This window comes from Choloepus didactylus, chromosome 23 (assembly GCF_015220235.1).
Source record: "Choloepus didactylus isolate mChoDid1 chromosome 23, mChoDid1.pri, whole genome shotgun sequence".
NCBI lineage: Eukaryota > Metazoa > Chordata > Mammalia > Pilosa > Megalonychidae > Choloepus > Choloepus didactylus.
The window spans coordinates 11,582,420-11,604,562 of record NC_051329.1 but is presented as its reverse complement, the minus strand read 5'-3'; the positions used below and the strand labels follow the sequence as shown (position 1 = coordinate 11,604,562).

At 36.8% G+C, this 22,143-nt stretch overlaps 1 protein-coding gene and 1 pseudogene across 1 annotated transcript; both read right to left on the bottom strand.

Moving 5' to 3' along the window:
* Positions 1–6,119: 6,119 nt before the first annotated feature.
* LOC119519440 lies at positions 6,120–7,667 on the bottom strand (annotated as a pseudogene).
* A 5,814-nt stretch (positions 7,668–13,481) lies between these two features.
* On the bottom strand, positions 13,482–14,674 carry LOC119519441 (ADP-ribosylation factor 1-like). The gene has a single exon (XM_037817078.1). The coding sequence runs from the start codon at positions 14,579–14,581 to the stop codon at positions 14,036–14,038; it is 546 nt and encodes a 181-aa protein (XP_037673006.1). The 5' UTR covers positions 14,582–14,674; the 3' UTR covers positions 13,482–14,035.
* Positions 14,675–22,143: the final 7,469 nt, after the last annotated feature.

Sequence of the window (22,143 nt, the reverse complement as noted above, 5' to 3'; positions counted from 1 at the left end):
ATGCTTTACCCACTTTTTAATTGGTTTGTTTGTCTTGTTGTGTAGTTGTAGGAGTTCTTTATACTTTCTGAATATAATATAAATAAATGTATTTGCTTTATATTTTCCCTTATCAGGTACTTATTTTCTAAATATTTTCTCCATTCTATAGGTTGTCTTTTTACATTCTTGCTCATACCCTTTGATGCCCAAAAGTTTTTAATAATGATGAAATCTGATCTACTTTTTCTTCTGATATAAATCTAAAAATCCCTTGCCTACTTCAAGGTCTGGAAGATAACTGCCCTATTTTCTTGTAAGAGTTTTAGAGCATTAACTCTTCTGTGTAGGTCTTTGATGAATTAATTTTTGTATATGGTGAGAGGTAGGGGTCAAAATTCATTCTTTTGCAGGTGGTATCCAGTTGTCCCAGCACCATTTGTTGAAGAAACTTTTCTTTCCCAATTAATGGTCTTGGCATCCCTGTCAAAAATCAACTGGCCATAGATGTATGGATTCACCTCTGGACTGTCAGTTCTATTCCACTTGTCTATATGTCTAGCTTTATGCCATAACACACTGTTTTAATTACAATAGCTTCGCAGTAAGTTTTGAAATCAGGAAATGGGAGTTCTCCAACTATGGTTCTTCTTTTTCAAGATTGTTTTGGCTATTTGGGGCTCCTTTCAATTCCATATGAATTTGAGATTCATCTTTTCCATTTCTGCAAAAAATGGCTGCTGCAATTTTGATAGGCTTGCATTGAATTTATAGATCAATTTAGGTGGTATTGACATATTAACAATATCAAGTCTTCTAATCTATGAACATAAGATGTTTTTCCATTTATTTAGATCTTCAGTTTCATTCAATGTGTTGTAGTGTTCAGCATACAAGTCTTTCGCCTCCTTGGTCAAATTTATTCCTAAGTATTTTATTCTATTAGCTGCTATTGTTAATGGAATTATTTTCTTGATTTCCTTTTCAGATGGTTCATTACTAGTGTACAGAGACCCAGTTGACTTCTGCATGTTTATCTTGCAACTTTGTATCCTATAACTTTGCTGAATTCTTTTATTAGATCTAGTAGCTTTCTTGTGAATTCTTTGGGATTTTCCCTGTATAGGATCATGTCATCTGTGAATATGGATAATTTGATTTCTTCCTTTCCAATTTGGAGGCCTTTTGTTTCTTTCTCTTGCCTGATTGCTCTGGGCAGAACTTCCGGTACAGTTTTGGATAACAGGGGTAACAGTGGGCTTCCTCATCTTGTTCCTGATCTTAGGGGAAAAGCTTTCAGTCTTTCACCATTGAGTATGATATTTGCTCTGGGTTTCTCATGAATGCCCTGTATCATGTTGAGAAAGTTCCCTTCTACTCCTAGTTTTCCAAGTGTTTTTATCTGGAAGAGGTGACGAATTTTGTCAAATGCCTTTTCTGCATCAATTGAGATGATCATGCGATTTTCTCCTTTGTTCTCTGAATGTGGTATATTGGTTAGTTTTCTTATGTTAAACCACCCTTGCATACATGGGATAAATCCCACCTGATCATGCTGTGTAAGTCTTTTATTGTGCTTTTGAATTTGGTTTGCTAGTATTTTGTAGAGGATTTTTGTATTTGTATTCCTGAGGGCTATTGATCTATAATTTTATTTTCTTGGAATATTGTTGTCTTGGCTTTGCTTCTTGGATGATACTGACCTCATAGAATGAGTTGGGAAGTATTCTGTCCTGTTGAATTTTTTGGAAGAGTTTGAGCTTTATTGTTGATAATTCTACCTTGAATGTTTGATAAAATACATCAGTGAAGCCATCTGGTCTGTACTTTTTCTTTTTTGCAAGGTTTTTGATTACTGATTTGATCTCTTTTCTTGCTATTAGTCTGTTGAGGTCTTTTATTTCTCCTAGGGTCAGTGTAGGTATTGTATATGCTTCAAGATATTTGTGCATTTCATCCAGGTTATCTAATTTGTTGTCATACAGTTTTTCATGTTATTCTCTTATGATCCTTTTATTTCTTTGCAGCTGGTAATAGTGTTCTCCCTTTCATTCCTGATTTTACTTATATGCGTCACTCTCTTTTTCTTCTTCAGTCTAGCTAAAGGTTTGTCAATTTTATTGATATTTTGGTTTTGTTGGTTCTCTCTATTGTTGTTGTTTTTCTCCTATTTCATTGTGTTCCATCCCGATGTGTTATTTCCTTCTTTCTCGCTTCGGCTTAAGTTTGTTGTTCTTTTTCTAGTTCCTCAAGGTTTTTGGTTAGATCTCTGATTTGAGCTCTTTCTTCTTTTTTGATGTAAACTTTTAGGGCTATAAATTTCCCTCAGGACTGCCTTCACTGTGGCCCATAAGTTTTTGTTTTGTTTTGTTTTGTTTTGTTTTTTAAATTCAGTTTTATTGAGACATATTCACATACCATATAATCATCCATGGTGTACAAGCAGCTGTTCATAGTACCATCATATATTTGTGCATTCATCACCCCAATCTATTTTTGAACATTTTCCTTATCCCAGAAAGAATCAGACTAAGAATAAAAAATAAAAATAAAAAAGAACACCCATATCATCCCCCCATCCCACCCTATTTTTCATTTAGTTTTGTTTTTTTTTTTGATTTTCAATATTACCTCATTTTAATAACAGCCATTTTACATACCTGCAAAGTTTAAAAATTTGCATCACTTTTTTGTTTTTTTTTTAATGCAATTTTATTGTGATATAATCACATAACATACAGTCATTCAAAGTGTACAATCAGTTGTTCACAGTATCGTCATATAGTTGTGCATTCATCACCACAATCAATCTTTGAACATTTTCATTACTCCAAAAAAAAAAAGATTAAAATAAAGATCATCCAAAACATCCCATTCTCCTCCTTCCCCCAATTGTTCATTTACTTTTTTTAATAATTCAATTTTATTGAGATAAATTCACATACCATGCAGTCATACAAAGCATACAATAAATTGTCCACAGTACCACCATATAGTTTTGCATCCATCACTAAAATTAATTTTTGAACATTTTTATTACCACACACACAAAAGTAATAAGAATAAAAATTAAAGTGAAAAAGAACAATTAAAGTAAAAAAAGAACAGTGCGTGCTTTTTTTTTTTTGCCCCCGTTTTTCTACTCATCCATCCATACACTGGACAAAGGGGAGTGTGATCCACATGGCTTTGTCACATTGTCACCCCTCATAAGCTACATCAGAAGCTACATTTTTATATAATCATCTTCAAGATTCAAGGGTTCTGGGCTGTAGTTTGATAGCTTCAGGTATTTACTGCTAGCTATTCCAATTCATTAGAACCTTAAAAGGGTTATGTATATTGTGCGTAAGAGTGCCCACCAGGGTGACCTCTCAGCTCCTTTTGGAATCTCTCAGCCACTGAAACTTACTTCATTTCCTTTCACATCCCCCTTTTGGTCAAGAAGATGTTCTCCATCCCACAATGCTGGGTCTAGATTCCTCCCCGGGAGTCATATTCCACGTTGCTAGGGGTATTTACACCCCTGGGTGTCAGATCCCATGTAGGGGGGAGGGCAGTGATTTCACCTGCCAAGGTGGCTTAGTTAGAGACAGAGCGGCCCGTTAGTTGTTATACTGTTGTGTTCCAATTTTCATTCATCTCAAGATAGTTTTGGATTTACCTTATTATTTTTTCGGTGACCCTTTGATTGTTTAAGAGTGTGTTTTTAAACTCCCATGTATTTGTGGATTTTCCAGTCATCCATATCTTAATATCTTTTTTTCCAATTTATTGAGATTTATTCACACACCACACAAACCATCTAAAGTATGCAATCACTGATTCACAGTATTGTCACACAGTTGTGCACATATTCCCATGATCAATTTTAGAAATTTTCATTACTCCAGAACAGAAATAAGAATTTAAAAAAAAAAAAAAAAACCAACTCCTCCTAGACTCCTTATTCCCCCCTGTTGTTGACCCATGGTATTGGAGTAGTAAATTTGTTACTGTTGAAGCAAGAATATTAAAATATTACTGTTAACTAGAGTCCATAGTTTGCAATAGCTATGTTTTTTTTCCCATATACCACTCTATTTTTGTTTTTTTTTTAAATTTTTAGTAGTTCATGCAAGAACTTACTTACATTCATGACTTTAAACAACCACTTTCAATAAATTCACCTATAATATGTCACTTTTACTTATAATCCCAATAATGAGCTACCATCAGCTCTAGCCATTCCCAAACATTTAAGTTCAACCTCTTTAACAATTCTGTACATATAAGGCAACCACTCCCCCTTATCTAGCTTCTGTTTATCTCTAGGTTCCCTGTATTCTACATTTTAAGACTCTGAGTTTACATTTTTTAGGGGGTTCATATTAGTGAAATCATACATTATCTATCCTGTTGTGTCTCACTTATTTCACTCAGCATTATGTCCTCATGGTTCATCCATGTTGTCTCATGCTTCAGGACCTCATTCCTACATACTGCTACATAATATTCCATCATATGTGTATACTACATTTTGTTTATCCACTCATCAATTGGTGGACTTTTGGATTGTTTCCATCTTTTAGCAGTTGTGAATAATGCCGCTGTGAACATCAGTGTGCCAATGTCTGTTCATGTTCCTGGTTTCAGATCTTCTGGGTATATACTGAGTAGCTGAATTGCTGGATTGTAGGGCAACTCAATATTTAGTTTGCTGAGGAACCACCAAATTGTCTTCAACAGTGGCTATACCATTTTACATTCCCACCAGCAGTGAATATGTCTTCCTGCTTCCCCACATCCTCTCCAACATTTGTAGTTTCCTGTTTGTTTAATAGCAGCCATTCTTATAGGTGTGAGATGATATCTCATTGTGGTTTTTTTCTTTATGGTAGGCTATAAGACTTCCACATATCGGATATGGTTTTAATATTTTTCTTCCATAATGCTCCAGAATTTCCACACTTTGTCAACTAGAATAATTTTTGGGGGGATAGGGGGAATCCAGTCTAGTACATTTTAATAGTGACTACATAAATGAAAAATATAAGTCCAACTTCAAAACTGTATTTTCTTTTTATCCAAATCAATTCAAAACATTGTATACCAGGAAACATTAACAACATGTATTATGTAAGTATGAGTGAAAACTCTAACTTTAATGTTGCAAGGGAATCCAGTTCATTTATGAAAATTAGTTGCACTATCAAGTTTTACCCAAGAAAATGTTGACTAAGCTAAAGAAATCACAGATAAAACATTTTATGAAAAGCAAAAGTATAGATAACCAAAAAATGGTATCATAGGAAACTATGATCATCTAATATTTTTTAAATAATATTTCTAGTTTCATAGGTCTTTTTGTTATGCCTGTTTGTACCAGAGTTTAATGAGAGAAAAGGCAACAGCTTCTAAATTGGTGGTATACATTTCTTTAAGATTTTTTTAATGTAAGGCCTTTAAAAAAAATAGACAAACCTCAAGATGAAAAATGAAGGCAACAGAAAAATTCAACTTGTCTCAACCAAAAAAATGAGCGGTGTTAAAAATAATTTAGAAAAGTTTGTGTTGTAAAAGTATGTTGCAGATTTGCTTTTCATTACCAAAAATTATGTCAATTTTGTAATTCTAAATAAATCTTTCTAAAGAATGAGAATTAAAAAAGCACTTTCTGTGTATATGTAAGTTCTATGTTTTATCCTACGAGTATGTTTCTTCAACACTGTCTTTTTAAAATGGGCCATTTGAAGAGAGACACACTTCATTATGTTAAGTTTCATTCAACTTGCTTAGAGTTTAGTACAAATGAAATGTGCTTTTAATGCATAAAAATCACAGTGGATAGCAGCAAAGGATGCAGGGGAGGATTAAGGGAGAATCTGATATTCATGTTGTGATTATTTTGCACATTGGTGAAAGATAATTCACACTTCTGAAAACTCAAGACTTCCCTTTTTAAAGAACCAAAATAAGCCCAAGACACTTTGCTGACACTTCTCCACTCCCAAACAAATTGATTACTCTTTTACACATAAAATTGAAATAGTTATGGCAGCAAAAGATTTTGATAGCAATGAACGTTTGTAAACTGTATTTCAGTCTCATTTACTTTTTCTCAAAGTGCAAAGTGCAAGATGCTGGGTTCTCATAATCTCTCAGTAGTACTTCTTTTGTAAATAATCCTTTTTTTTTTTTTTTCTTTGCAAAGGCAGTTTTTAAATTAAGTCTATTCTGGTATACTGACATATAACAAAACAACACTGCAAAGAGTGCACCTGCATGGTCAGTCTGAGAGGGTAAGTGGCAGATCCAGGCAACCAAGACCTTGAATAACAAAAAGCTCCATTTTCAGAGTCCTTGATTGAATGTTCATTTAGATCAACCGTGAAGGCATGTCTTTCCACATCTGGTTATTCATTAAAGCTAAACTTACCATTTGAGTGTTCTATTCTAGTGTGAAGTGTCTTGCCATGCAAGCTAAAGCTCAAACTTAAAAGATAACGGTCATCAGAACTATTCCGAACAAGAAAAGAACCAACTGGCACATTTGCTTGCTTGCTTCCTTTCTACCTCCCAGCATGTGATTGGCCCCCAGTACCACCCTTGTTTTGCAAGTTTTTTCAGCTCCTCTGTAAGGCTTGTCACAACCTTAGGACACTACCTTGCACAGTCATGAACTCTTGCAACCCCAGGAACAGAGTTAGGATCAAAATTCAAATGACACTGCACACTTTCAGACATTTGGGCATCCGTGCCAGTAAGTCCACTGAATTTCCTTTGGATTTGATTATTCTGCATTGGAAGTAGCAATCGTGAGAGTGGAGGGACGTTGTCGTGACTTGCTCTCGGGTTCTGCAACATGACGCCTGTGGTGCCAATCAATCTGGGGTAGCAACTGAGTCCTGGTCTACCTGACCTTCATCATCAGAGAAAGAGTTCCCTCTCACTTTGGAAGGAACTGCAGAAACTTCCATGGGAGAAGAACTGTCCAGACAATAACTATGTTACCCTTTACATTCCCTCTTCTAAATGTACAGTATACTGAATGTAGTCCTGAGGCATAAATCCAATAACCACAGGAACATGTTCCTCAAGGTGAAGATGCAAGTCTCCATTCTGAGATTCCAAACTGTTTCAGGATACTTTGTTCTTGGCACATGGCTTCAGACTGGAGATCGTGGAAATCCTTTCAAACACCATTCAGTGCTCAGCTTGGATTGAAAGAATGAACCAACTTTCATACTCACCTCCATTTTGATGCGCATCTCCTCAAAGTTTGTCAGTTGAAGAGGCCACAGGGTCAGACTGTAGTGATGTTTGCAGAGAGAAGTTGACTGGATGGGCCTTTGAGCTTTCAGGTCTTTAAAGATGTTTGGTGCTGAGGAGGAAGAGAAGGTGTCCTCGTCAGCAGAACTCCTGGAGGGCATGCTGCCTTTACCTTTCTGCTTCTGTTCTGCAGAAGGATGCCTTTTTAACGTACCCATGAGGCTCTCACTTTTTGATTTTTTTTTTTTTCCACCTCATTCATCTTCACTGTTGGTATCACAGCGGACCGTATCTTTACTGCAGCACATACCAAATAATGAATCATCTTTTCCAAAATCATTAGCTAGTGGTGGTTGAACTACCATGAAATCAGTTGCATCTCTAGCTTTATTCAAGTTAAAAGATTTATGGAAGGTTTTAAGACTAATTGTCTTCATTATGTCTGGTTATCTAATCCAGGGGGATCAATTTCTCTGTGGAATATTATCCCTAATCATTTGGAGAGGCTGCAATGCTGCATCTATATCTTTTTCCCGATTCATTTAACCTTTGGAGTCACATTCCAGTGGTGGTGGCAGCCCTAGTTCCTCTCTCATTCTGATTTTGATTTGTATTTCCCTATTAGCTAATGAAGATGAGCATCTTTTCATGTGCTTTTTAGCCATTTGTATTTACTCCTTGGAAAAATGTCTATTCATGTATTTTGCCCACTTTATAATTGGTTTGTTTGTTCTTTTATTGTTGAATTGTAGGATTTATTTACATACACTGGATATCAAATCCGTATCAGCTATATGGTTACCAAATATTGCCTCCCATTGAGTTTGCTGCCTCTTCACCTTTTTGACAAAGTCCTTTGGCACAGAAACATTTGATTTTGAGTAGTTCCCATTTATCTATTTTTTTCTTTCATTGCTTGTGCTTTGGGTATAAGGTCTAAGAAGCTACCTCCTATCACTAGGTCTTGAAGACATTTCCCTATGTTTCTTTCTAGGAGTTTTATGGTACTGGCTCTTACATTTAGGTCTTTGATCCATTTTGAGTTAATTTTTGTATAGGGTGTGAGGTAGGGATCCTCTTTCATTCCTTTGGATATGGGTATCGCGTTCTCCCAGGCCCATTTGTGGAAAAGGTTATTCTTTCCCAGGTCAGTGGATTTAGGGGCCATGTCGAAAATTTTGACCATAGATCTGAGAGTCTGTTTCTGAACTCTCAATTCTTTTTCATTCATCAATATGTCTATCTTTATGCTAGTACCACACTGTTTTGACCACTATGGTTTTTTAATAAGCTCTAAAGTCAGGAAATGTGAGTCCTCCCAACTCTTTCTTCTTTTTTAAGAAGCTTTTGACTATTCAAGTTCCCTTTCCCTTCCAAATAAATTTTAATAACTAACTTTTCCAAGTCTGCAAAGTAGGTTGTTGGAATTATGAGTGGTATTGTTTTGAATCTGTAGATCAATTTGGGTAGAATTAACATCTTAACAACGTGTCTTTCCACATATTTAGGTCTGCAATGATTTATTTTAGCAATGTTTTGTAGTTGTCTTTGTGCAGGTCCTTTATATCCTCGGTTAAGTTTATTCCTAGATAATTGATTCTTTCAGTTGCCATTGTGAATGGAATTATTTTCTTAATTGCCTCCTATGTTAGGTCATTACTAGTGTATAGAAACACTACTGATTTTTGTTTGTTGATCTTGTATTCCACCACTTTGCTGAATTTGTTTATTAGCTCAAGCAGCTTTGTCATAGATTTCTTGGGATTTTCAAAATATAGGTTCATGCCATTTACAAATAATAAGAGTTTTACTTCTTCCTTTCTGATTTGGATGCCTTTTATTTCTTTTTCGTGCCTAATTGCTCTAGCTAGAACTTCTACACAATGTTGAATAACAGTGGTGACAGTGGGCATCCTTAATTCATTTGTTCCCAATCTTAGGGGGAAGGCTGTCAGACTCTCACCATTGAGTACAATGCTGGCTGTTGATTTTTCATATATATCTTTTATCATGTTGATGAAGTTTCCTTTGATTCCTACCTTTTGAAGTGTTTTTATCAAGAAAGGATACTGAATTTTGTCAAATGCTTTTTCTGCATCAATTGAGATGATCATGTGATTGAGATGATCATGTGATTGAGATTGTTAATGTGTTGTATTACATTGATTGTCTTGCGTTGAAACACTCTTGCATTCCTGGAATACAATACACTTGGTCATGGTGTATAATTCTTTTAATGTGCCTTTAGATTCGATTTGCAAGTATTTTGTTGAGAATTTTTGCATCTATATTCAATAGCGAGATTGGTCTGTAGTTTTCCTTTCTTGTAGTGTCTTTATCAAGTTTTGGTATTAGAGTGATGTTTGCTTCATAGGATGAGTTAGGTAGTGTACCCTTTTCTTCAATTTTCTGTTAGAGTTTGAGCAGGAATGGTGCTAGTTCTTCCTGGAATGTTTGGCAAAATTCCCCTGTGAAGCCATCTGGCCCTGAGCATTTCTTTGTAGGGAGGTTTTTGATGACTTATTGAATACCTTTACTTGTGTTTGGTTTGTTGAGGTCTTCTGTTTTTTCTTGACTCAGTATACGTTGTTTGTGTGTTTCTAGGAAAGAGTCCATTTCATCTAAGTTGTCTAGTTTGTTGGCATACAGTTGGTCATAGTATCTTATTTTTTTTTTCCTTTGGAGTCCATGGTAATGACTGATCCCCTTTTGGTTTTTTATTTTGTTTATTTGCATCTTCTCTCTTTTTTACTTTCTTAGTCTAGCTAAGGGTTGGTCAATCTTGTTGATCTTCTCAAAGAATCAACTTTTGTTTTTATTGATTCCCTCTATTGTTTTTTTGTTCTCCAGTTTGTTTCTTTCAGCTTTAATCTTTGTTATTTCTTTTCTTCTACTTGCTTTAGGATGTTTGCTGCTCTTTCTCTAGTTTCTTCAGTTACTCAGTTAGCTCTTTGGTTTTAGCTTTTTCTTCCTTTTTAATGTAGGCATTTAGAGCTATAAATTCCCCTCTCAGTACCTCCTTTGCTGCATCCCAAAGGTTTTTTAAAAATTCAGTTTTATTGAGATATATTCACATACCATACAGTCATCCACAGTGTACAATCAGAGGTTCAGAATATCATCATGTAGTTGTGCATTCATCACAACAATCAGTTTCTAAACATTTTATTGCTCCAAAAAAAGATAAAGATAAGAATAAAAATGAAAATGAAAATATAAAGGGACACCCAAAATATTCATTTCCCCCATCCTACCATATTTTTTTCCCATTTAATTTTTGTCCCCATTTTTCTACTTATCTGTCCATACATTGGATAATGGGAGTGTGAGCCACAAGGTTTTCACAATCACAGTCACACTATGTAAGCTACATGGTTATACAGTCGTTTTTAAGAATCAAGGTTACTGGGTTGCAGTTTCACAATTTCAGATATTTCCTTCTAGCTATTCCAATACACTAAAGATTAAAAAGGGATATCTATATAGTGCATAAGAATACTCTCCAGAGTGACCTCATAACTCCATTTGAAGTCTCTCAGCCACTGAAACTTTGTTTCATTTTGCTTCCCCCTTTTGGTCAAGAATATTTTCTCAATCCCACAATGCCAAGTCAAGGCTCATCCCTGGGAGTCATGTCCTGCATTGCTAGGGAGGTTTACACTCCTGGGAGTCATGTCCCACATAGGTGGGAGGGCAGTGGGTTTACCTTCTGAGTGGGCTTAGAGAGAGAGGCTACATCTGAGCAACAAAAGAGATTCTCTGGGGGAGACTCTTAGGCACAGTTATAAGTAGGCTTAGACTCTCCTTCGCATTAACAAGCTTCATAAGGGCAAGCTCCAAAATTGAGGGCTCAGCCTACCAAATTGGTAGTCCTCAATGCTTGCAAGAACATCAGTAATAACTCAGGTGGGGAAGTTTAATATTTCCACATTTTCCCCCAGTTCCTCAGGGGGGCCCTGCAAATACATTTTTATTCTCTGCCCAAATTACTTTGGGATACATTGGGATTTCACACTGACCTGTTCAAACCTACCAAATCTCACTTCCTATTCAAAGTTCTATGTAATTATGGTATTTGAATAAACTGACCATACAAGTTAAATTATTCATTGTGCTACAGAAAAAATTGATCCTGCACCAAATAGACATTTCTTCCTTTAGTCTTACATAGAAGTTGAAGTTTTATAACTCAGGCAGTATCATCCTTTACCTTTTGGCCTGATTTGCCTTAGTCCTAACCAGATCTGCATCATTCATATCTTTAATTGAAGTCTGAACTGCTTTTCAGCTTTTTTAATGGTTGCTTAAAACATGTCAGTAATACTGATATTCATAGCTGCTGAACTCTAGCTCTGAGTCTCAGGTGTCACACAGATACCCAAAGATCCAGAGACCAATCAGGTTATACACAAAGAGCTCAGCATCTCAGAATTTAGAGATAACCATCACAACTCAGGAATAGATGTGACTGCTATAAGAGCTTACAATATAGGCACCTTTACAATAAGCCTTCTCCTGATAACCTGTGCTCTAAGATTCAATTCTCAGAGTTTGCACATTATAGTTAGTCCCTATTAGTGAGGCATTATAATGTTTGTCTTTTTGTTTCTGGCATACTTCACTCAAAATGCTGTCCTCAAGATCCATTCACCTAGTTGTATGTCTCACAACTTCATTCCTTCTTGAAGCTGCTCAGTATTCTCTTGTATGCATACACTATATTTCCCCATTTTGTTCATTAGTTGATGTACCCTTTGGCCACCTCCATCCATTGGAAATTGTGAATACTGCTGCCGTAAACACCAGTGTGCAAATATCCATTCATGTCTGTGCTCTCAGATCTTCCAAGCATATACCCAATCATGAAGTTGGAGGACCTTATGGCACCCACATACTTAGCTTCTTGTGGATCCACCACACTGTTCTCCAGATAGCTACACCCTTCTGCTTCCCCACCAACAATGAGTGGTACATCCCTCTCTTCTCATTTTCTCCAGCATTTGTATCTCTCTGTTTATTTTTTTCCCTGCAATTTTATGGAGATACATTCACATACCATACAGTCATCCATGGTATACAGTCAGTTGTTCACAGTATCATCATATAGTTATGCATTTATCACCACAGTCAGCACTTGAAAATATCCAATACTCAAATATATATATATAAATTAAAAATTAAAAAATTAAAAAGAATAATAAAAAAGATAAAAAAATAAAAACACCATACAATACAATAATAATGTCAGAAAACAACACCACCACCAAGAATCCCATACTCCTCCCTTATATCCCCCTCTCATAGACATTTAGGTTTGGTATATTGATTTTATTATATTTAATGGAAGAATGTTACAATGTTACTGTTAACCATAGACTCCAGTTTGCACTGATTATATTTTTTTTTAATAGTTAAGAGATTTTATTCTAATAGCTATAATTACAGTGCTTGTTTGTCGAAATGAAAACTGAAAACAAGTATACAAAACAGTTGATTACTAATTGTGTATTGAAAGCAGTAAGAGGTTCCACAACACCAAATAAACCAGTTCTGAGGTTGTTTTTCCCCCAAGATAAAGTTTAACAGCTCCAGCTTCTTCAGTGTTTATCAAAATACAAAAGAAAAAAAGGATAGAGGTCATCTTTTCCCAATGGCAAATCTGACCCTGGCAGGAGGAGGGAGTGAAAGCTACTTCACACATACACAGACAGGGGCGCTCCGAGACGGGCTGTCCGTTCTAGAATGGAATGACTCCCAACTCGCATGCGTTTCTGGAGGTGAGACCCCAGGGCCCCCGAGAGATCTGCTGAGTAAACGCTGGGAGTAACAGGCTCTCGGCTCTGGCAAGTGGTTTCCAACAAAAGCACCACACACCTGACCAAAATAAAAGACTGGTGGCTCCTTGCTTTCTTCTCAACCGAGAGCCAGAGGCTGCTGCCATGCCCGTGGCCAGCACACAGGCCCTCCTGCAGGTCGAGTGGCTCTGACACCGGGGGGACGTCTAGGGCCTCAGAGACCTGACAGAGGGGCCGCTGGTCTCACAGTGGCCGGGCCTCGCCACAGCTTCAAAGCTTGTTTCCTAGGTAATCAAGTGAGCACAAGTACAAGCACAAACTCTATGAAATACAGGATGATCCAAAGACAAAGCATAATTACAGGGATCTCTATTGTGACCATGCAAAATTTGATCGTGGGTTTGATTTGCGTCACCTTCTCTCACGTTCCCAAAGGGAAAAAGACGATCAGATGGACTAGTATTCACGTTGTTACTGCAAAACCTACACTAGGCATATTTCTCCCTTCTGTGTGTTCAAGTGTTCTCCTTATCTTTTTTTTTTTAACTAGTTTAAAAAATGCACTGAGTTTGGGTTAAAAACCAACCTCCAAAATGGATCTCAACATAGGTCTAAAGCCAAGCAGAGGCGCTCTCAGCTCTTCCAACACAGTAACCCCCGGAAGCCCAGGTGCCAGGGCACCTGAAATCCCTTCTCAGTACTAAACAGTGAGTTGATTTTCCTTTTTTTTTTTTTTTTACAATAAAAAAAGCTGAGTAATATTGCATAGGAGTACCAGAAACTGCCTCATTGGAAACAAAAACTATTTACATTAAATAAAAAACCTGTTTGCAGGCTGCGTCTGCCACATTTACAGCATGGTGCAATACATACTGTGACCAAAACCCATGGAAACAGCTTCTGGCACTCAATACCACAGAGTAGCACAGTTTTCCACATGAGAGTAAAGCGGAGGGCGAAGAGGAGGAAGGAAGAGGGAGAGGAGGGAGAGGGGAGGACACGGTCTTGGTTCACTTCTGGTTTCGGAGCTGATTGGACAGCCAGTCCAGTCCTTCGTACAGCCCGTCCCCACTGGTGGCACAGGTGGCCTGAATGTACCAGTTTCTGTGGCGCAGAGAATGCAATCCCAGTTTATCTGTGATTTCAGCAGCGTTCATAGCATTGGGGAGATCCTGCTTGTTAGCGAACACCAGTAAGACAGCATCCCTGAGCTCATCTTCAGCCAACATCCTCATGAGCTCCTCGCGGGCCTCATTCACACGCTCTCGGTCATTGCTTTCGACCACAAAGATCAGACCTTGTGTGTTCTGGAAGTAGTGGCGCCACAGAGGCCAGATCTTTTCCTGGCCACCCACGTCCCACACGGTGAAGCTGATGTTTTTGTACTCTACAGTTTCCACGTTGAAACCTATAGTGGGAATAGTAGTTACTATTTCACCAAGTTTCAGCTTGTATAAAATAGTAGTCTTTCCGGCAGCGTCCAGGCCAACCATGAGAATGCGCATTTCTTTTTTGCCAAAAAGGCCCTTGAAGAGGTTAGCGAAAATATTTCCCATGCTTGCAGGCTGGTGTACTCAACACTGGCCAGAGAAACCCCTCGGCGGCCGCGGCGGCTGCTGCTGCTGCTGCTGCTGCTGCTGCTCGGAGCCAGGCGTTGGTTTCGCTCCCATAAGATGGCGGCTCTCTGCACTGATTATATTTTTACCCAATACCATCCCTTTTTCAACACCTTTACAAGGTTTACATTCATTTGTTCTCACACATGTAAAAACATTTTTATGTTTGTACATTTAGTCAGCATGTTGACCACTGTAAGTTATGCAGTCCCAGTCTTTATCTTCTATCTTTCCTTCTGGTGTCATATATGCCCCTGGACTTCCTCTTTAAACTTTACTCACAGACATCTTTGTTCATTGTTCTTACAGTATTGTGCTACCATCACACAGTATTGAGCTGTCCATTTCTAGATTTTTACAGTCAATCCTGTTGACGTTCTGTACTCCTTCTTAATCTAATGCCCAATCTCTATGCTCTCTCTATCTCCTGATAATCTGTGTTCTCAGCTTTAACTCTCAAATTTTGCTCATTAATGTTAGTTCATATTAGTGAGATGATACAGTATTTGTCCTCTTGTTTCTAGCTAACTTCACTCAACATAATGTCCTCAAGGTTCATCCATATTATTACATGTTCCATGTCTTTGTTCTGTCTTATAGCTGCATAATATTCCGTCATGTGTATGTACCACAGTTTGTTTATCCACTCATCCATTGATGGACATTTGGGCTCTTTCCTACTCTTGGCAATCGTGAATAATGCTGCTATAAGAATCAGTTTACAAATGTCCGTTTGTGTCTTAGCTTTCAGTTTCTCTGATAATATACCTAGTAATGCAATTTCTGGATCATATGGCAGTTCTGTATTTAGCTTCTTGAGGAACTGCCACACTGCCTGCATTCTCACCAACAGTGAATAAGTGTGCCTCTTTCTCCACGTCCTCTCCAGCACTTGTAATTTTCTGCTTTTTTTTTTTATAATGGCCATTCTCGTAAGTGTGAGATGATATCTCATTGTGGTTTTGATTTGCATTTCCCTAATAGCCAGTGAAGTTGAGCATCTTTTCATGTTTTTGAGCCATTTGTATTTCCTCTTCAGAAAAGAGTCTGTCTATGTCTTTTGCTCATTTTTTAATTGGGTTTTTTGTATGTTGATGAGTTGTAGGATCTCTTTATATATTCTGGATATTAAATCCTTATCTAATATGTGGTTTTGAAATATTGTCTCCCATTGCATAGGCTGCCTTTTTAATTTTCTGACGAAGTCCTTCTTGTAAAAAAAGTGTTTAATTTTGAGGAGATCCTGTTTATCTATTTCTTCCTTCATTGCTTGTGCTTTGGGTATAAGATCTAGGAAACCACCTCCTATCACAGTTCTTTAAGATATTTCCCTACATTTGCTTCTAAAAGTCAGCACTATTTAGGTCTTTGATCCATTTTGAGTTAACTTTTGTATAAGGTGTAAGATAGGAGTCTTCTTCCATTGTTTTGGATATGGATATCCAGTTCTCAAAACAACATTTATTGAAGAGACTGCTCTGTTCCAGTTGCGTTGGCTTGACAGCCTTATCAAAGATTAATTGTCTGTACATGAGAGGTTCTATTTCTGAATACTCAATTCAATTCCATTGGTTGGTATTTCTATCTTTATGCCAGTACCATGCTGTTTTGACCACTGTAGCTTTGTAGTATGCTTTAAAGTCAGGTAGTGTGAGACCTCCAACTTCATTCCTCTTTCTCAAGATATTTTTGGCTCTTGAGGGCACCCTGCCCTTCCAAATAAATATGGTTATTGGTTTTTCTATTTCTGCAAAGTAAGTTGTTGGGATTTTAATTGGTATTGCGTTGACTATATAAATCAGCTGAGGTAGAATTGACGTCTTAACTATATTTAGTGTTTCAACCCATGAACATGGTATGTTCTTCCATTTTTAAGGTCCTGTTTGATTTCTTATAGCAGTTTCTTATAGTTTTCTGAGTGTAGGTCTTTTGTGGCCATGGTTAAGTTTATTCCTAAATACTTGATTCTTTTGGTTGCTATTGAAAATGGAATTTTTTTCTTGATTTTCTTCTGTTGTTCATTAGTTGTGTATAGGAATACTACAGGTTTTTGTGTCTTGATCTTGTACCCTGCCATTTGCTGTATTAGCACTAGTAGTTTGGATGTAGATTTTTCTGGATTTTCTGCATATAGGATAATGTCATCTGTAAACAGTGGAAGTTTTACTTCTTCCTCTCCAATTTTATTTCTTTTTCTTGCCTAATTGCTCTAGCTAGAACTTCCAGCACAATATTGAATAACAATGGTGACAATGGGCATCCCTGTCTTTTTCCTGATATTAGATAGAAAGCTTTCAGTCTTTCCCCCACTGAGTAGCATATTTGCTGTGGGTTATTACATATTGCCTTTTCACATTGAGAAAGTTGCCTTCTGTTCCTATGTTTTTGAGTGTTTTCATCAAGAAAGGATGTTGAATTTTGTCAAATGCCTTTTCTGCATCTATTGAGATGATTATGTGTTCCTCTGCTTTAATTTATTGATGTGGTGTATTACTTTAATTGATTTTCTTGTGTTGAACCAGCCTTGCCTACCTGGAATAAATCCCACTTGGTCATGTTGTATAATTCTTTTAATGTGCTTCTGGATTTGATTTGAGAGTATTTTGTTGGGGATTTTTGCGTCTATATTCATTATAGAGATTGGTGTATAATTTTGTTTTTTTGTAGTATCTTTGTCTGACTTTGGTATTAGGGTGATATTGGCTTCATAGAATGAGTTAGGTAGCCTTCCCTCCTCTTCAATTTTTTTGAAGAGTTTGAGCAGGCTTGGTATTAATTCTTTCTTGAATGCTTGGTAGAATTCACATGTGAAGCCATCTGGTCCTAGATTTTTCTTTTTTGATAACTTTTTTATGACTGATTCAATCTCTTGTGATTGGTTTGTTCAGGTCATTGATTTCTTCTCCAGTCATTGTTGGTTGTTCATGCTTTTCTAGGAAGTTTTCCATTTCGTCTAAGTTGTCTAGTTTATTAGCATATACTTGCTTGCAGTATCCTCTCATAATCTCCTTTATTTCCGTGGGGTCAGTAATTATGTCCCCTTTCCTATTTCTGATTGTACTTATTTGCATCCACACTCTCTTTTTGTTGTTGTTAGCCTAGCTAAGGGTCCATCAATTTTATTGATTTTCTCAAAGAACCAGCTTCTGGTTTTGTTGACTCTCTCTATTATTTTTCTGTTCTCAATTTCATTTATTTTTGTTCTAATCTTTCTTATTTTTTCCTTTGCTTTGGGGTTAGTTTGGCGTTCTTTATCTAATTCTTCCAGATGAACAGTTAATTCCTCAATTTTTGCTCTTTCTTCTCTTTTAATATAGGCATTTAGAGCAATACATTTCCCTCTGAGCACCACCTTTGCTGCATCCCATAAGTTGATATGTTGTGTTTTCATTGTCATTTGCCTCAAGATATTTACTAATTTCTCTTGGAGTTTCTTCTTTTACCCACTGGTTGTTTAAGAGTGTGTTGTTTAGCCTCCATATATATGTGAATTTTCCAACCTTCTGCCTTTTATTGGTTTCCAACTTTATTCCCTTATGATCCAAGAAAGTGTTTTGTATAATACTGTATTAGTTAGGGTTCTCTATGGAAACAGAATCAATAAGAGGAGGAAGTGCATCAAGGTGATGGGCTTTTCCCAGGGTCACACTTAGATGGGCTCTAAAGGCGTTTACTTGTAGCAGCCAGGATACTGAAAACAGTCACTAGTGGTGGGTGATTGCCACCTCAGTCTTTTCATAGATTAATGGATTTTAATAGTCAGTTTCTCTCTCTTGCCTAGTTTTTGTTGTAGGTTCTGTCTTTATTCCATTGTGGTCAGAGAGGATGCTTTGTGTAAGTTTGATCTCTTAAAATAACTGAAACTTGTTTTTTGACCTAACATGTGGTCTGTCCTGGAGAATGATCCATGAATGATTCTTCCTGGAGAAGAATCTGTATTCTGCTATTTTGGAGTACAGTGTTCTGTAAATGTCTGGTAGGTCTAGCTCATTTGTAGTATTATTCATGTTGTCCATTTCTGTACTGATCTTGTGTCATGAAGTTCTGTTCACTAATTACAGGGGTGTATTGAAGTCACCAACTATTATTGTTTCTCCCTTCAGTTTTGTCAGTGTTTGCACTCTGTTTAGGTGCATAAATGTCTATGCTTATTTTTTCTTGGTGTTTTGACCCTTTTATTAATGTATAGTGTGCTTCATTGTCACCCATAACAGTTTTTTTATTTAAAGTCTGTCTTGTCCAATAGTGGTATACCTATCCAAGATCTATCTGGGTTACTACTTGTATAGACTCTTTTCTTCCATCCTTTCACTTTCAACCTATTAGTGTCTTTGGGTCTGAGATGAGTCTCTCGTGAACAGCATTTAGTTGGATCAAGCTTCTTTTATCTCTTCTGCCAGTCTGTGTCTTTTAATTGGGGAGTTTAATCTACATTCTGATAACGCAGGACCTATTTCAGCCATTTTGTCCCTTGTTTTTATGTTTTATATATTTTTCATCCCTCTTTTCCTTTATTGTGGCTTTCTTTTGTGTATGGTTGGTCTTGAGTGATGTATCGATTGATCTCTTTCTCATTTCCATTTATGTGTATATTTTAAATACCTTCTTTGTGGTTAATTGAGGTTTGTGTTGAGCAACCTAAGTCTATAACCTACTAGTTGGAAAAGAGACCAACTTAACTTCAATAGCATACAGTGTTTGCTCCTACATCCCCCTGTTTTCCCTCTTTATGTTTTTTGTCACTCTTGCTTTGTATTTTGTATGTCAATTACAAGGAAGCATGATTATTCCTTACTCAATTGTATTTGAAATCTTATAGAAAATAAAAAGTTGGGTGATATTCTGAGGTTACAGTACTATCGGGTTTGCATTCACCCATGTAATTACCTTTACTAGAGATCTTCAGTTCTTCATACAGCTCCAAGCTACTATGTTCTGTCATTTCCTTTCAACCTGAAGAACTCTGTAGCATTTCTTGCAGGGAAGATCTTTGTGTGAGGAAGTCTCAGTTTTTGTTCATCTGAGAATGTCTTCAACTCTCCCTCATTTTGGAAGGAGAGTTTTGCTGAATAAAGAATCTGGGGCTGCCAGTTTTCTCTTCCAGCACCTTAAATGTGTCATACCACTACCTCCCTGCCTTTGTAGTTTCTGATGAGAAATCAACACTTAGTTTTATTGAGTATCCCTTGTATGTGATGAACCACTTTTCACTTGTTGCTTTCAGAATTCTCTCTTTATCTTTGGAATTTGACCTTTTGATTAGTCTGTGTCTTGGAGCAGGTCAATTAATGTTCATCCTGTTAGGACTACACTGTGTTTCTTGGACATGCCTCTTTAGTTCTTTTGTAAGAGTTAGAGACTTTTGTCCATTATTTCCTCACATATTCATTCTGCCCCTCTTTCCTTCTCCTCTGCTTTCTGTGAGTCCAGTACTGTGTATGTTGGTACTCTTCATGTTGTTCCACAGGTCCCTTAGACTCTGCTTGCTTTTAAAACTTTTCTCCATCTCCTCTCCCGATTCTGTGATTTTTATGGTCCTGCCTTCTAGTTCACTGTTTCTTTCTCTGCCTGTTCAAATATGTTTTTCTACTATATGTTTAATATGTTACTGTGTTTTTCATCCCCTAAATTCTGTTATGTATCTTTCTAACCTTTCTAATTCTTCTTTTTGTTCTCACATTGCCTTCTTAATATCCTTTATCTCTGTATTCATATATAGTTTATTTTTATCCATATTTTTTCTTTAGCTCCTTGAGTTGATTTAGAGTTTTCGAACATCTTTGATAAGTTGTTCCAATGTCTCGTTTCCTCTGATAGTCTACTTTTTCCCTTGGATTAGCCATTTCTTCATTTTTTTATGTTGTTTGTTTGTTATGACTTGTGATCTTTTGTTGATGTCTGAGCACTTGATTGTTTGATGTGCTAACTCTGGAAGTCAGTTTCTCTCTCTTGCCTAGTTTTTGTTATAGGTTGGCTGTGTCTTTAGGCTATTCTTCAGTGCCTGGTGCAGCTTATACTGAACCTGTAGAGCCACTCGTGTTTAACAGTTCTAATTTACTCAGATCTTTCTGGACCTGCTTCTTACCTTGGGTGTGCACAGCAATATTTTTAATGCAATTTTTATATGTATTTTTTATTGAGATTGTTCACATACCATACAACTATCCAGAGATCCAAAGTGTACAGTCAATTGCCCATGATACCATGATAAGCTGTGCATCCATCACCACGATTTTTTTTTCAGTTTTTAGAACATTTTCATTACTCCAGAAAAGAAATAAGGAGGAAAAAAAGGAAACTCAAATCTTCTCATACTCCTAACCATCACCCCCCCTCCATTATTGATTCATAGTTTTGGTATAGTACATTTGTTACTGTTGATGAAAGAATGTTAAAATACTACTAACTGTAGTATATAGTTTGCAATAGGTATATATTATTTCCTATATGCCTCTCTATTATTAACTTCTAGTTATAGTGTCATACATTTAGTCTAGTTCAAGAGAGAGATTTCTAATATTTGTATAGTTAATCACGGACATTGTCTACCACAAGATTCACTGTTTTATACATTCCCATCTTTAACCTCCAGCTTTCCTTCTGGTGACATACGTGACTCTGAGCTTCCCCTTTCCACCACCTTCACACACCTTTCAACACTGTTAGTTATTCTCACAACATGCTACCATCACCCCTGTCCATTTCCAAATGTTTAAGTTCCCCCTAGTTGAACATTCTGCTCATAATAAGCAACTGCTCCCCATTCTTTAGCCTCATTCTATATCCTAGTAACTTATATTTCATGTCTATGAATTTCCATATTGTAATAGTAGATATCAGTGATACCCTGCAATATTGCCTTTATGTGTCTGTCTTATTTCACTCAATATAGTGCCCTCAAGGTTTCTTCATCGACCCCTTTCTTTTAAGATGGTTTTGTTCACACACCATACATTCTGTCCTAAGTAAACAATCATTGGTTCCCTGTATAGTCACATAGTTTATGTATTCAGCACCATTGCCACTATCTATGTAAGGACATCTCCATTTCTTCCACAAAGAAGGAGGAAGAGTCAAAGAAGGCAGAGAGACAAAAGAAAAAGAAAAGAGAAAGAGAGAGAAAAAGCAACAATAAAACAACAAAAAAAATGACAGCTAGAAAGTAATAAAAGGAAAGACAGCATTAACCTAAAGTAGAAGAAAGGGTCAGACAGCATCACCAATGCCAGGAGTCCCATATCTTTACTCTATTCCCTCCACCCACCCCCATATGTGTTTAGCTTTGGTGTATTGCCTTTGTTATATTAAAGGACACATAATACGTTTCTATTAATTATAATCTCTAGTTTGCATTGATTGTATTTCCCCCCCAATCCCACCCTATTTTTAACACCTTGCAATGTTGACATTGATTTGTTCTCCCTCATGTAAAAACATATTTATACCTTTTATTCCAATCGTTGAGCACCCTAGGTTTCCCTGAGTTACACAGACCCAGTCTT